The 13,876-nt window shown below is 53.3% G+C and overlaps 4 protein-coding genes across 7 annotated transcripts in view; 2 read left to right on the plus strand and 2 right to left on the minus strand.

Moving 5' to 3' along the window:
- Glyr1 (glyoxylate reductase 1 homolog (Arabidopsis)) overlaps positions 1–5,261 on the plus strand; it is a 39,286-nt gene extending 34,025 nt beyond the window's left edge. For all 3 annotated transcript variants that reach the window (XM_005391261.2, XM_005391262.2, XM_005391263.2), the window contains one exon: positions 3,338–5,261. In XM_005391261.2, coding sequence (XP_005391318.1) covers positions 3,338–3,412 — 75 coding nt within the window. In that variant the 3' untranslated portion in view covers positions 3,413–5,261. The remainder of the gene's footprint in view (positions 1–3,337) is intronic.
- On the minus strand, positions 595–2,317 carry LOC102029670 (dolichyl-diphosphooligosaccharide--protein glycosyltransferase subunit 4-like). Its single transcript, XM_005391260.2, has one exon. It carries the CDS (start codon positions 1,199–1,201, stop codon positions 1,088–1,090), a length of 114 nt encoding a protein of 37 aa, XP_005391317.1. The 5' UTR covers positions 1,202–2,317; the 3' UTR covers positions 595–1,087.
- Positions 5,262–5,367: 106 nt separating the features above from the next.
- Positions 5,368–11,352, plus strand: Rogdi (rogdi homolog). The gene is made up of 11 exons (XM_005391259.2): positions 5,368–5,772; positions 5,842–5,913; positions 6,596–6,678; positions 6,858–6,912; positions 7,535–7,615; positions 8,252–8,347; positions 9,612–9,710; positions 10,092–10,205; positions 10,289–10,338; positions 10,434–10,560; positions 10,837–11,352. The coding sequence occupies exons 1-11, from the start codon at positions 5,728–5,730 to the stop codon at positions 10,876–10,878; spliced, it is 864 nt and encodes a 287-aa protein (XP_005391316.1). The 5' UTR covers positions 5,368–5,727; the 3' UTR covers positions 10,879–11,352.
- A 279-nt stretch (positions 11,353–11,631) lies between these two features.
- Positions 11,632–12,454, minus strand: Smim22 (small integral membrane protein 22). 2 transcript variants are annotated; one of them, XM_005391268.1, is made up of 4 exons: positions 12,380–12,454; positions 12,022–12,160; positions 11,848–11,942; positions 11,632–11,729 (listed from the first exon to the last, which is right to left on the minus strand). In XM_005391268.1, the coding sequence occupies exons 2-4, from the start codon at positions 12,143–12,145 to the stop codon at positions 11,688–11,690; spliced, it is 261 nt and encodes an 86-aa protein (XP_005391325.1). In that variant the 5' UTR covers positions 12,146–12,160; positions 12,380–12,454; the 3' UTR covers positions 11,632–11,687. The 2 variants fall into 2 exon arrangements, with proteins under 2 accessions (XP_005391325.1, XP_005391326.1); XM_005391269.1 differs by having other exon boundaries at positions 11,636–11,729; positions 11,863–11,942.
- Between the last annotated feature and the right edge of the window lie 1,422 nt (positions 12,455–13,876).

Here is a 13,876-nt window from a genome sequence, read left to right on the forward strand (position 1 = left end):
AAAAAAAAAAAAAAAATTCCTGGGCTCAAGCGGTTCTCTACCTTCAACCTTCTGAGTAGCTGGAACTATAGGCATGCACCACCATTTCTGGCATGGAAACAATTTTTTAGGGTAGTGGTTTAGCTCATCCTTACAGAAGTTTAACCTTTAGAGATAGGAACTGAGCAATATCTGTCTCTACAAGTAAGTGAGATCCAGAACATCCAATAGATATTATAACATGGGGATGGGGCTGGAGATTTAGCTCAGCGGCACAGCGCCTGCCTGGCAAGTGCGAGGTTGTGAGTTCAATTCCTGGTACCAGAAAAAAAAAGGTATTATAACATGGGAAGACACTGTTTAAAAGGAAAGAGAAACTGGAATAGGGGAAAGGAAAAAAGAAGGAAGGGAAAAGAAAAAAATACATATATATATGATAAGATAGTTTTAAAAAAGAAAGACTACTAATTTCTCTTAATTCATTGAAAAGAAAGGTTTATGCTAATATTATCTGGACAATTAAATGCTATATCTTGTACCCTGAGTAACTAACTTAAAGATAATAATATGCAATATATTAACCATTATTACTTTCCTACTATCTTGTTTTGAAATTGTTTTATTTTTTTCTCTTTAAAATAAATTTTAAAAAACATTTGTCTTTATTATACAATTATAATAAAAACAACTTGTTCATACATGAAAACACATGGAATCATTTATATTAGATACTATAATTTTCAGGTGCTGTCAACTGGTACTTTTTTTTTGACAGTGCTGCATATTGAACCCAGAATGTTCTACTACTCTGTATATCCCCAACCCTTTTATTTATTTTTTTGGGGGGGAACCACAAAAAATATACATATTTTTGTATTGGGGAGTAGAAAAGAAAGCAGCCTGCATAGTGGGCCCTATTCAGTGGCAGCTTCTTGTTCCATAAGGTTAAGAAGATTTTGAGAAATAAAACTTGTTTGGAAAACTCCAGGTGTAGTTGCTTTGTATGTTGTGATGGGCAGAAGGGATGAAGTGAAGTGTGAAGGCCCCTCACACCCTCCATCTGGCCTCAGACCGTGCCCTGGAACCCTGGGTGGAGAAAGCACCACTTTCATTCCTGTTTCTTGGGATTGTGGACAGCCACGTAGTGATAGAGAATGACAAGCAAGAAGAGCAACATGTCTAGCATGTTGGCGAATATGGCAAGCTGCACAGCGGTGATCATCCTGACCAGCTCCACTGCGCTGCACCACGGCTCCAACCCGCACAAGCACTAGCTAAACTACCTAGGCTAGAACTTCATAGTGCCAGCTGGGTCCATTCTGGCACTTCCGGCCGCATGGCGCGTCAGAATGGCCACTTATTTTTTATTTTGAGTCAGGGTCTAAATTGCCCTGGCTAACCTCAAGCTTCCAATTCTCCTGCCTCAGCCTTCTGAGTAGCTAGGATTGCAGGGGTGTGTCACGAGGCTGAGCTATAACGTATTTTGATTACATTAGACAGTTAGAGGTCTCAGGTCTTTGAGAAGCAGAGAAAAAAAAGTACAAAACATGGTACTCTTCTTGGACCTGCCTTCAGTGGTGGCAAATCTATAGCACACCTGCTACAGTGGGCTGTTTTGTATCATTGAAAGTTCTAAAAGGTTCGCCATCACTGGTTCATAATCTTTCATTCCTAAAATCTGTGCTTCCTGTCCCTTCTTGTTTGGTTGGTTTTTTGAGACAGTCTCTCACTATGTAGTTTAGGCTGGCCTTAAACTCACAGCAATCCTCCTTCCTCAGCTTCCTGAGTACTGGGATTATAGGCGTACACCACCATGCTCTGCGCCTTGTGTCACTTCTTGTCTGAACATTTCGGAGTATTTATTTCATGACTTTTTCAGTTTTAGTATTATTTCAAGTCCCTCCTATATGTTCCATCTGTAAATTGTCTCTTGGCCTTGGAGTTCTTTGTGTATTTTATAACTTTGTGGCTATAGGAGTTCATCTTTAACTGTACTTTGGAAGGATTCCATGTATGGTTTTGGCTGAGAAACCTTCTCTTTGAAGTTCATTTCTGACTTGCCTCCATCCTGACTCATCCAAGTTCATTGGCTTGGAAGTAGTTTTTGGTTGATTTCAAAATGGAGCTGTGAATAGTGTAAATTTAGGCTCTGCCTTGGTCAGAGGTCAGAGGTCAGGATCCTAATAACTAGTCCTTGAACGTTTAGTGTCCATATTGAGATGTATTTAGACCTGGAAACTACCTTTTTTTTGTTTGGCACTGGGAAATTAAATCTGGAGCCTCAAACATGCTAGGCAAGCACTCTAGCACTGACGTATATTCCCAGGCCTTTTATTTTTTGAGACAAGGTTGGGCTAAGTTGCCCAGGCCAGCCTTGAACTTGATCTCCTGCCTCAGGCTTTCAAGTAGCTGGTATTACAGGGACTCACCACTGTTCCCATCTAGAGCTACCCCATCTTTCTTTCCTTCTTTGGGTTATTTGGATATTTTTTAGAATTTCGTTTTCATTTATCTGTTGGTTTTTTTGCACTGCTTCTTTGCATTACATTTTGGGTTTGTTTTTTGGTTTTGGTTTTGGAGTTCTGGGTTTGGGGGGGGTTCTTCTGGTTTGGTTTGGTTTGGTTTGGTTTGGTTTTGGTTTTGGTTTTGGTTTTGGTTTTGGTTTTGATTTTTTAAGACAGGGTCTCAAGCTGTGTGTAGTGGTGCACACCTGTAATCTCAGCATTCCAGATGCTGAGGAAAGAGGAGGATCGCTTTGAGTTTGAGGCCAGCCTGGGCTTCATAGTGAGTTCAAGGCCACTGAACTACACAGTGAGACCCTGTCTTTTTTTTTCTCCATCTTTTTGAGACAGGGTCTTACTATGCAATTTAGGCTGGCCTCAAACTCACAATGTAGCCCAGGCTGGCCTTGACCTTGCAACAATCCTCATCTCAGCCTGTGGAATGTTGGGATTATAGGTGTGTGCCACATGCTTGGCTGAATTACCTTTTAGTGGTTACTGTAAGGATTGCAGTATGCATCCTTAGTTTCACTAGCACCTCTAGGATGGCTGCTGGTAGCCTGCCATTCTAGGCTTTAGGGTAGGCACAGCAGCCTGGAGGTTAACATAGGACATCCTTGAAGGGTTGTCTGTATCAAGGAACATTACCATAATTACTGACAACACTGAGCACTTCATATCCCTTAGTACATATACCCTCACTAACCATAACCCTGTGAAGGTCAGTACAGTACCTTCTGCAGATCAATCAGTGGCTGAGGCCAAGGTCAAGTGAGGGGTCATACTCAGACAACCTTGGCTCCAGGACCTGCCTGCTTAGCTCTCTGTGACCAACCCCTTTGTCTTTTTTTTTTTAGGTGTACAAAAGAGCCAAGGCACTGGACCAGTCCGACAATGATATGTCTGCCGTGTACCGAGCCTACATACACTAAGCCGTAGATGCCCTGCCCCAGCCCTCTGATCTTCCCTCGGCCCCCTCTTCCCGACATGGGGTTGGGGTCCTGGGATTTAACTCTGGACCAGTCCACCTGTCTCCATTTCCTTTTATACAGACTTGAGACTTGCCATCAGCACAGCACACAGCAGTACCCCTCCCTGACGCCCTGGGAGGGAGGGGTGTCACCAGGGTTGGCTTGTGAGGAAGCTCTTGAGCTGGGCAATGGCCCCGACTAGGTGGCTGTATGTACACACACACACACACACACACACACACACACACACACACACACACGTGCGCGCTCTCACCCCAGGATAGAAGCTGCCCAGAAACTGCTGCTGCCTGGCTTTTTTTCTTCTAAGCTTATCAAACCCTTCCAGTTGAACTAGAATCAGCAGAGGTTGACATTGTGTCCTAGTCCCTACCTGCACCCCTGCAGGGAAAGGCTCAGGGCCAGGATGAACCAGCACCAACTCCCAGCAGTGGTTTGAATGGGCCCTCCAGCCTCAGCTGAGAAGGATGTGAAGGATTTTCGAGTCTAAGCTACCGATGTGCACCCACCTCTTGTAAAGGCCTTTGTAAACTGCGAAGAGACTGCCACCATCTCACACAGGCGGACTTGGCCCTGCAGCAAGAGCAGCAAGCAGCCGGGCTGCAGATCGGCACAGCTGCCTAGCTCTTCAGCTACTACTCAACACCTATTAGCCCTTCAAGCCTCAGCTGGGTCCAGGGTCCTTGCTTCCCTGCAGTGGAGCTTGCTCCTCCCCAGGCTGTTAGTGTTTGGATTTGCATTCCAGCCCTTGGGAAGAGTGCCCTTAGAACCCTGAGCAGTGGGGAGTGAGGGCCACTCCTTCCTGTTTCCGTTATGTCACCGTCTTCACCTGGCTCTGGGGAGCCACTGAGCTGGCCAACCTGACCCAGCCTGCCCTGCGCTTCCTCTGCATGCCCCATCTCTCTTCACTCTCTTCTCCCACCTTTCCTCCCATGGAGGCAGTATTTCTGTCTGTCTCCTATCTGGCGCAAACCCAGCCTGACCAATGATGAGCATTTCTTAGGCTCACTTGATAGGGAATGAGTGTCTGTTCCAGCCAGCATCAACGCTCTTCACTGCTGCCCAGGCCAGGGTTTGCTGGGTGGGAGAGGACTGGGCCTGACCTAATCTGAAGTAACTGACCCTCAGAGGTGGAGCTGGGATGTCCTTGAGGTCCTAGCATTTCTCCTTGGATTGGGGACCAGTGGCTTAAAATGTCGCATGAGAACAAGGAGGAGTTCCCCCAAGGGATGTCAGCTGTTTTTTCTCTCATGGGGTGGGTTTTCCAAAGTCACAATTTACAGTTTAACTATGTAAGGTGGCCACACTGGTGTGGGGCAGGGCAGATGTCCGTGGGTGCCGCACACTTGTTCATTTCACTGGGATTTTGAACTCATTTGTCTGAACACAGCCTGTCTTAGTCTTGGTGGACACACTGAGGGTGGGGGTGGGGGAAGGCACTGTAATGAAACCGGTTAGTCAATGTTGTCTTAATATTGTTGACAATTCTGTAAAGTTTCTTTTTATGAGTATTTCTGTTTAAGGTATTTCACGTTTGTTTTGAAATCTTCCCTTCTGAGGAGAAAATGTGACACTTGTGAAAAAGCTTGTAAGAAAGCCCCTCTTTTTTCCTTTAAACCTTTAAATGACAAATCTAGGTGATTAAGGTTGTGAGTTTTCATTTTTGCTTTGTTTTTAATGAACATTTGTCTTTCAGAATAGGATTGTGTGATAATGTTTAAATGGCAAAACAAAACATGATTTTGTGCAATTAACAAAGCTACTGCAAGAAAAATAAAACATTTCTTGGTAATACAGTTGTACCGCAGGAACCCGCAACGCTTGGCGTGGGTCGGTGCGCCGCCACAGGCCACCAGTATACAAGTCTTCCTTTCCCGGGGACAGTGGGCGGGACAAAGGGCCCGTGTAGCCAAGCGAGCCAATGGGATGCTAAGCAGGAATGGGGAGCCAATGGGAGACTAAGCAGGAATGGGTCGCTCCGTGGGCCAATCAGCGTACCAGGGCCTGGGGTGCAGCGTCCACGGCCTTCAGTGAGAGCCGGGCGCGGAGGCTCCCGGGGCAGGTGCCGGCGTTGTCAATATACGCAGCCTCGATCTGGGGATCCCGCCGATCTCGTGAGCTAGCGGCCAATTGCCGACTCGGAGACGGCCTGGGGGTGGGGCCGGCACCCTCTCCGCCAATCGAGCTCCGAGGGCCGGGACCAGCGCCGTGTGCCGTCGGGAAGACGGCGGGGACAGCGCTGGGCTGCAGCTGCGACGATGGCGACCGCGATGGCAGCGACGGCAGCGGAGCGGGCGGTGCTGGTGAGCGAGCGGGAGGGCGGGGGGCGGGGGGCAGGGGGGCGACGGCCGTTACCGCCGCTCTGTCCGCAGGAGGAGGAGTTCCGCTGGCTACTGCACGCCGAGGTGCACGCCGTGCTGAGGCAGCTGCAGGACATTCTCAAGGTAACGCGCAAAGCTGCCCCCGGACCTTTGCATTAGCAGTGCCCCGCCTACTCTCCTTCCCACTGGGTCTCTGCCACTGGTGACCCCGCGGCTGTTTCCTGGGCGCCCGCGGAGTGCTAGGTGCAGCAATGTGGACAAGGCCCCCACCTCAGTGAACAAAATCTAGTGGGGCCTCAGCACAGCAGCACTCAGTTAACAGCAGCTGTTACGTGAGTGGAGTGGGTGCCCCTACAGCAAGCGCTTCAGCTCCAGCGAGAAAGGCTTTCCTTGAAGCTATGATCTCTAAGAGCTAAGGATTCCTGCCCCCGCCCCCCAGTGTGATCTCAGCCAAGTTACCCAACCTCTCTGGGACCTTCTTTTCTTACTTACAAAAGTAGGTAACAGTGTCGCTGTGATGATAAATAAACGAATGCCTTCTGTGGTCTAGACAGTGCTTCCCACACCTGGGACCTCAGCTCAGCCAGGAGGCCACTCTGCCTTGCTTTCCGTGTGGGAGACACTGTAGGTGCTCAGTGTGGAATGACCAGAGCTGAGCTCACTGGGGCCCTGAGGCTCAGGCTGTGGAAGTGCGGCCACCCCACCCCGGCTAAGCCCCGGAGCAGGCCAGCCCACCTGTGCTTTCCCCAGCCGATCCAGGCATGAGCGCCTCAAGAAGCAGCTCTGGCTGTTCTGTCTCCCACAGGAGGCCTCTCTGCGCTTCACTCTGCCGGGTTCAGCCTCTGAGGGCCCTGCCAAGCAGGAGAACTTCATCCTGGGGAGCTGTGGGTAAGCTGGGCAGAAATCCAGAGGAGGGGCCGAGGTGGGGGTGCTTGGGGACAGGAGGCCGGGCTGCAGCTGTACCTTGCAGACAGAGGTGGGTGTGTGGTGCATTCTGGAACAGCCAGGCACTAGCCAGCAGCAGGAGGGGCCAGCAGCTGGCCCCCCCTGACCCCCACATGTTGTAGCACAGACCAGGTGAAAGGTGTGCTGACTCTGCAAGGAGATGCCCTCAGCCAGGCGGTGAGTCCCCCAGACCCTCTCCCCTTCCCATCCTGTGGGAGCAGCATGGGGGCTTCCTGCTTAGCTCTGCCATTGGCCAGCATCATGATTCTGGACAGGACCCTTGACCTGTCTGACAGCAACCCCTGCACTTCCCTGTGGGATTGGAGTGTGGGTTTTGTGAGAGGTGTAGGAAAGCAGTTGCTCTGCACTTGGCTGGACCTGGCTCCTCGACCCAGTGAAGCGAGGACATTGGCAGGATCCAGCTGGCCCCGGATCAACGTTGAATCGGCCAACATCTGAGCACCGGTCTGCACCCAACACTGTGCCATGCACCAAGGCATGGGGGACGGCCCGTCTTCCTCATGCCTTCTCTTTTGGCCACCATCTTTGATGGCTACCTTCCCCCACCACCCTTCCCCTTTCTCCAACTCTTTTCCCTTTTTCCTCTTTGCGGTTCCTCTTGGGTCTGAGTTCCTGTTTTCTGACCTCCCCATTCTCCACCACCAGCTCCAGCTGAGACCTCAGGAGCCCCTTACCCCATGGAGGAGCAGGGACCTGAGCCACCCCTGGTTCAGGGGTTCAGAGTAGCCAAAAGTATGAAGATTTCTCCCTGCCCCGCTTATCTCACTCTCCCTGTCAGGACGTGAACCTGAAGATGCCCCGGAACAACCAGCTGCTGCACTTGGCCTTCCGGGAAGACAAGCAGTGGAAGCTGCAACAGGTAGCTCCAGGCTCAGGAGGGGCAGGCATGGGCAGGCCCAGGTGGCTGCCGTGGGGCTGCCCTGGAGGATTTATAGCCACAGCTTGCCTAAGAGTGTTTCTTAGCAGCAAAGCTGGGAAGAGACAGTGCCTGGGGCCCACAGCCTTCTCTGTGGGGAGTGGGGAATCTGTTCTGCCTATGGGCCCTCTGTCCCTGCTGGGACAGCTGATATTTCCCTGCACAAGCCACACCCTCTCTTGAGCCTCCAGGCATTTTCTGTGGCTCTGAAACCAAACCTTGACCCAGCTGATTTCTGCCAGCTCCTCTGACCCCCACCCCACAAGCCTTCCTTTGTGTTCCCACCCCACTATGTTGGTTGCCTCCTGAGTAGTCTTGCAGGCTTGTCCCTGTGTCTGTCCTCCAGGTGAGTTCCTCCAGGGCAGAGAACAGGGCTGCTTCAGCCCATGGAAGTCTGGGCCCGGCATATAGGGCACGGAGAAAGCAGCTTCAGGGTAGAATGGGCAGGCCAGGCTGCAGCCCTCCCACCCAGGGTCAGGCCCAGGGTGGCTCTGCCCTGGAGCTGTGCTGGGAGCCATGCTAAGGAGCTAGGCTACAGATGACCCAGCCTAGTAAGTGCTGGGTGGATGCTGTTTTCAGATCCAGGACGCCAGAAACCATGTCAGCCAAGCCATTTACCTCCTAACCCACCGAGATGATAGCTACCAGTTCAAGACAGGTGCTGAAGTCCTCAAGGTAAATGGCCCTGACCCGGCCTGGGCCCCTGGACACCTCTCTGGCCCTGTGCTTTGTGGTCCTGTGCCCTCATGCCTAGGGTTAGCATTAGGCTGTCTCTTCCCCCTCCTTGTTCAGATGTCCTCATGTAGCATAGCAGCCCATAACCTGGGATCCAGTCCCTAGGCCCGAGCTGTGAGCTGTGCAATCTAAAGTCACCTGTTTAGTCACACTGTGCCTGTTTCCTCACCTGTAAAATGGGGACAAGCTGTAGCAACTGTTAATTATGGTAATGCAGGGAAAGTGGCCCCCAACAAGCGCCAAGCAACTTATACTACTGTAGCAGTCGTCACAGAGGTAAAGTCTTTAAGATATTATAAAGTGAAACTGGGTGTGGTGGTACATGCCTGTAATCCCAACACTGTGGGAGGCTGAGACAGGAGGATTACAACTGTTGAGCTCAGTCTAGGTAGTTTAACGATTTACCGAGACCCTGTCTCAAAATTTTAAAAAAAGGTGGGGATGCAGCGCAGTGTGAGGACCTTGGGTTCACCCCTTAGTATACTACTGAAGGAAAAAAATTTACAAAGTGAGGCCACACAGCTTGTGGGAGAGCTGACTTAGATAACCTGGGATTCCTGCCTCGGTTCTGCCCCTAAGTTGCTTTGTGTCCTTGGCTGGTCCACCTTTGGCAATAGCTGTATGACCTCCAGGAGGCAGTGGAAGCTGGCACTCGAGAGTAGCCCAAGGCTTTGCTGCATCGCTCAGGGAAGTGGGAGGCCTCCAGATGACTTCCCTGCCCACTGTGACTGAGCTTACCCTCTGGAGCCTGGGCTCCCTCAGCTACAAAAACTCAAGACCTCACCGGGTGTGGTGGCACACGCCTGTAATCCCAGCACTCTGGAGGCTGAGGCAGGAGGATTGTTCTGAGTTCGAGGCCAGCCTGGGCTACAAAGTGAGCTCAAGGCCAGCCTGAGCTACATAGCAAGACCCTGTCTCAAAAAGAGAAAAAAAAAAAAAAACTCAAGACCTCAACTCAGCCATCCCACCACCTCCTACAGGATGCTCTCCTGTGACCCAAGCCATATTCGGGGCCCTTCTAAGCTCTTCATTGCTCTCTGCAAAGCCTGTGCTCTGGGACTTACCTCCCAGAATCCTCATCCCCATGGGACCAGCACCAGGGCCCCCACACAGGACCTCCTGAATGGCGGCCACCCCTGCTGGGGCTGTGGGGTTCAGGCATGAAGCCCGACCCTGCACAGCGGCTGTAACTCCACCTCCCCAGCTCATGGATGCTGTGATGCTGCAGCTGACCAGAGCCCGCAACCGGCTCACCACCCCAGCCACCCTCACCCTGCCCGAGATCGCAGCCAGCGGCCTCACGGTCAGTGCCTTGACCGCCCCCTCCCTGCAACCACAGGGCCCCCGCAGAGGGATCCAGCTTGCCCCTGGGATGGACATGGGTGGCAGGCCCTCGATTGCAGCTGACTGAAGTCTGCGTCTGTGGGGTTTCTTGGTGGGGTTCCCAGCCTCTCTTCCTCCATCCACCAAATACATTAACGCCTCTCTGGGGCAGGATCCCAAACCAGCAGCACAGGAGGATCCCAGGGCTCTTTCCCAGGGAAAGGCTAGAAGTCTCAGTCGTTGGGAGGAGCATCTGGGGTAGAGACTGGGATCCCCATTTGGTGATTCTATAGAAGCTGGGCCCCCTGGGGGTACAAGCCTGGGGGGAGTGGGCCCTCACCCCCCACTTCTCTCCCCCCAGCGGATGTTTGCTCCTACCCTGCCCTCCGACTTGCTGGTCAACGTCTACATCAACCTCAACAAGCTCTGCCTCACTGTGTACCAGCTGCACGTCCTGCAGCCCAACTCCACTAAGGTGAGTAGACCCCCACCCTGCCCCACCCCATGTGCCTACCCAAAGCCTCAGGAAGCCTGACCAGGTTCTATGCCTCTACCCAGAACTTCCGCCCAGCTGGAGGTGCAGTGCTACACAGCCCAGGAGCCATGTTGTAAGTAGATGGGGGGTCCTGGCATACCTCCCCCTGCTGCAGCGGGCGTTGGGCTCAGGCCCACTCACTCAGGGGACCTGCCCCTCGTTCCCCAGTGAGTGGGGTTCACAGCGCCTGGAGGTGAGTCATGTGCACAAGGTGGAATGTGTGATCCCCTGGCTCAATGATGCCCTGGTCTACTTCACCGTCTCCTTGCAGCTCTGCCAGCAGCTCAAGGACAAGGTACGTTGGGGATGCTGTAGGGGACCAAGGTCTCCAGCCCCCCAGATGGCAGAACCCCTGAGCCCCTTTGTTCCAGGGAGAGGGATCCTAGGGCTCTTGTCATACCTCCTCAGTGCCCCCAGTCTTAAAGTCCAGTATACCCACACACCAGGCAGCTAGGCCACAGTGCCACCGCGAGCGATGCTCTTCCCCAGCACTGACTTGGACCTCAGTGGGGGCCTTGGAGAGTGCGGACCTCGCCCCAGCGTTCTGCTAACCATGGCCCTCCCTCCACAGATCTCCGTGTTCTCTAGCTACTGGAGCTACAGACCCTTCTGAGCTGAGCACAGTGCCCCAGAAGCCTGTCCCCTGGGAGTGTCCCTTGCCCATAGACTCCCTTTTCCCACCCTCACGCTCCTCATAGCGTTATTTATCTCCCTCCTCACCCGCCCTGCCCCACACCTTTGCATTGCTGCTGCTAGGAGGAAGGACACTCACTGGTTTTGTTTGGTTGAGGTTTTGTGTAAGGAAGGTGGGGCCGAGGGGTGGCCACACTCTCAGCCCTGCCCTCCCAGGCATTGCGGGAACCTTTGGACTCAGGGCTTGGCCAAGCCTCTTCTTTCTCTCCAGCTGCCACCGGGTGGTAGAGGGCAGCCGCTCAGCTCCTGCTGAGGGAGGGTGTGGGTGGAGCCCTGAACTGTGGGATGGGAGAGAAGGAAAAGGGACATCTGCGGAGCTGGCCTGTGAGTGAGCTGTAGGGCTGGGATGTTTGTTCTGAAGCCTCTAAGAAATAAAGATCAGACTTAACCTGGAGCCCTTGTCTCTGTCTGTCTGTGGGGACCAGGCTGGATCTCCCTGCTTTTCAGTGGCCTCCTCTGTTCCCAGGGCCTGGTTTCCCCACAAACCTACCTTTGAGACAGGGTCCCCTGGCTACCATGGGGCCAGACATGATGGGGACAAGAGCTCAGGCCCTGTCTCTGAGACCAGGAGCTGGGTGACCTAGGAGGACGTTCTGACACTCACATCCTTGCGGAGCATCGGGTCCCCATGCTGCCCACCTGCAGGGTCCAGAGACACAGTTCAGGCTCAGACTCACAGTAGACAAGCTTTGTTTCTTTGGCGCCAGGACACATGCCAGGGGACTAACGTTAGGGTTCCATGGCCCAGTTATCCATTCCCTTGGGTCTTTCCTGCAAGAGAGGTACAGAGAGGGCCATACGGCAGCCCCTCCTTGGCCCTAGCTGGCCCCCTCCCCGCCTCGGCCCGCACAGGACAGGTGTGTCCCCCAGGATCCTCTTGCCCGCTCACCTTCCCGGGTCTCACCTTCCGGGGCTTCGGGGAGGCACAGCAGCAGTGACAGCAGCAGTGAGCAATGACTAGCAGCAGCAGGAGCAACACAGTGCCTGGGGACAGGGCAGTTATCCAGATGTAGCCCCAGCGCAGGGCTGATGGGGGCGACCTGGAGGCAGCGGCCACACTCACCCACAAAAGTGAGGAAGACCACGAAGGCGGCAGTGTCCCACTCAGACTGGAACAGCTGGCGGCTCTTCAGTCGCCCCAGCACTTCCTGAGCTGTGGCCTCCAGCTCCTCCATGGACAGACTCATTCCAGCCAGAGCCACCTGTCAGGGGCCCCAGAGGGCACCTCAGAGCAGGCCCAGCCTCCTGCCCTGGGCCCGGCACCCTTCTGCTGCGTCACCTCCCTCACCATCCCACGCCGTTTTTCTTCCACTCTGGCCCCATCCTGAGCAGCTCCCACCCCAACCACCATCCTCCCTCCCTGGGAGTCCTGAGCGGACTGCCCCCGTGCCTCCCCACCAGCGACCAGGAGGCTTCCCCACCTGGCGCTCCCCAGTCCAGAGCTCAGCCTGTTTCCTGCTTCCGGATCCACATCACCTGAGGCCCTGGCAACCAGCCCCGCCCTCCCAGGGCAGGCAGAGCCCCAGGAGGGAGCTCAGGGCCCTGGGGCGCAGGCCTGACAGCTGCCTGATTCCCAGGAGTTGTGGTTGGTTGGTTTGTTGGTTTTTTTAGTCTTCAGAATCTATCAGACCAGGTGCTGAGAATAGGTGGGCACTAAGCTACCATTGACTTCCTGGGTGAAAGGGAGGAAAAGGAGCAAGGAGGAGGGAGAGCTTGTCCTAGGTCCTGTCCCCTTCCCTGGGCAGTAGTTTTCTTGAAATAATCCTTACAAAGAAAGTGGTTATTGTCTCAGATGAGTTCCTTCCCAAAACCTGCGGTCTGGGCCCCTTGATCCTGACTTCTCTAACCCTCCCCAGGAAAGCAGCTGTCTCTTTCCTGCTTTCACGGCCTGTCAGGGGCCAGAGGCTGTGTTCAGCCTAGAGAGGGGCTGTAAACCAGGTGGACACAGTTCCTTGATCTTGTGGCTTTCGTAGGGTGCTGCACCTCAAGCTGTATATGCCTTACCTCATGCTGATCCTAGAGTGGGTGTTTTTGCTTTTCCCAGGTCACAAATAAGAAAATTGAGGCCTTAGTGAAGTTAAAGCAATCAGCCCAGTCACACACCTGGTATGTTCATTTCCCATTGCTGCTGTACCATGCTGTGACAAGTTCAATGGCTTCAAAACAGCACAAATTTATTATCTTACAGTTCTAAAGGCCAGAGTCTAATATGGGCTGGTGGAGCTGTGTAAAGGAGAATCTATCCCTTGCCTTTTTCGGTCCTTACATTCCACCCCTATGTGAGCTTAGACTGGTTACCTGAACCCTCTGTGCCTCTGTTTCCTTATCTGTAAGATGGGTGTATTAGCAGTCTCCATGTTGGGAAGATGCAATAAGGCAATAGTTGATGTTGGAACTTTCACCAACCTGGTGGATCCCTCTTGGCTTTACTGGGGCATTTCCCCTGATTGTCACAAATATGGGTCAGGTTGCATGCACAGGCTGGACGTCCTGGAGGAAATGTTTTCTCTGCCCAGAGGCCGCTTCCCTTAGGGGATGTCCCCGGAAGTACAGCCTGCTTCTGTTCCTGCCCCGCCCTCAGGTCACTGGAACCACAGTATCCTCATTCACATTTGGTCACAGTGGAGCCTGCAAGGCTTCCCCGTTGACTGTGGCCCAGTCCCAGGGCAAGCTGTGCTGTATGCTCAGCGCCCCCTGCCTGCCCACCTTCTGAGCCCTTGGAGTTAAGCCTCTGTTGTCTTAGCCCGGGAGTGAGGGCAGCGGGAGGGCGCACACAAGCCAGGACAGTGACACTGTGAACAGCTTGGCGGCAGGGCTGAAGGGGCCGAGGCGCAGAGGATCAAGCGAGGCACACACTCAGCACGGGGCATCTGGAAATAGCGCTGCACCGAGAGAGAGCGAGACCCGTCCACCTACAG

This window comes from Chinchilla lanigera, unplaced genomic scaffold (assembly GCF_000276665.1).
Source record: "Chinchilla lanigera isolate Chin_1 unplaced genomic scaffold, ChiLan1.0 scaffold00041, whole genome shotgun sequence".
NCBI lineage: Eukaryota > Metazoa > Chordata > Mammalia > Rodentia > Chinchillidae > Chinchilla > Chinchilla lanigera.

Excerpts from the sequence above, each read along its gene's own strand:
- LOC102029670 (XM_005391260.2), bottom strand. The coding sequence starts at position 1,201 with ATGATCACCGCTGTGCAGCTTGCCATATTCGCCAACATGCTAGACATG.
- Rogdi (XM_005391259.2), top strand. The coding sequence starts at position 5,728 with ATGGCGACCGCGATGGCAGCGACGGCAGCGGAGCGGGCGGTGCTG. Across the intron at positions 10,206-10,288 it reads TGCAGCCCAACTCCACTAAG|AACTTCCGCCCAGCTGGAGG; the intron begins GTGAGTAGACCC and ends GCCTCTACCCAG. Across the intron at positions 10,561-10,836 it reads GCCAGCAGCTCAAGGACAAG|ATCTCCGTGTTCTCTAGCTA; the intron begins GTACGTTGGGGA and ends CTCCCTCCACAG.
- Smim22 (XM_005391268.1), bottom strand. The coding sequence starts at position 12,145 with ATGAGTCTGTCCATGGAGGAGCTGGAGGCCACAGCTCAGGAAGTGCTG. Across the intron at positions 11,943-12,021 it reads GGTCTTCCTCACTTTTGTGG|GCACTGTGTTGCTCCTGCTG; the intron begins GTGAGTGTGGCC and ends CCCTGTCCCCAG. Across the intron at positions 11,730-11,847 it reads GGAAGGTGAGACCCGGGAAG|GAAAGACCCAAGGGAATGGA; the intron begins GTGAGCGGGCAA and ends CCTCTCTTGCAG.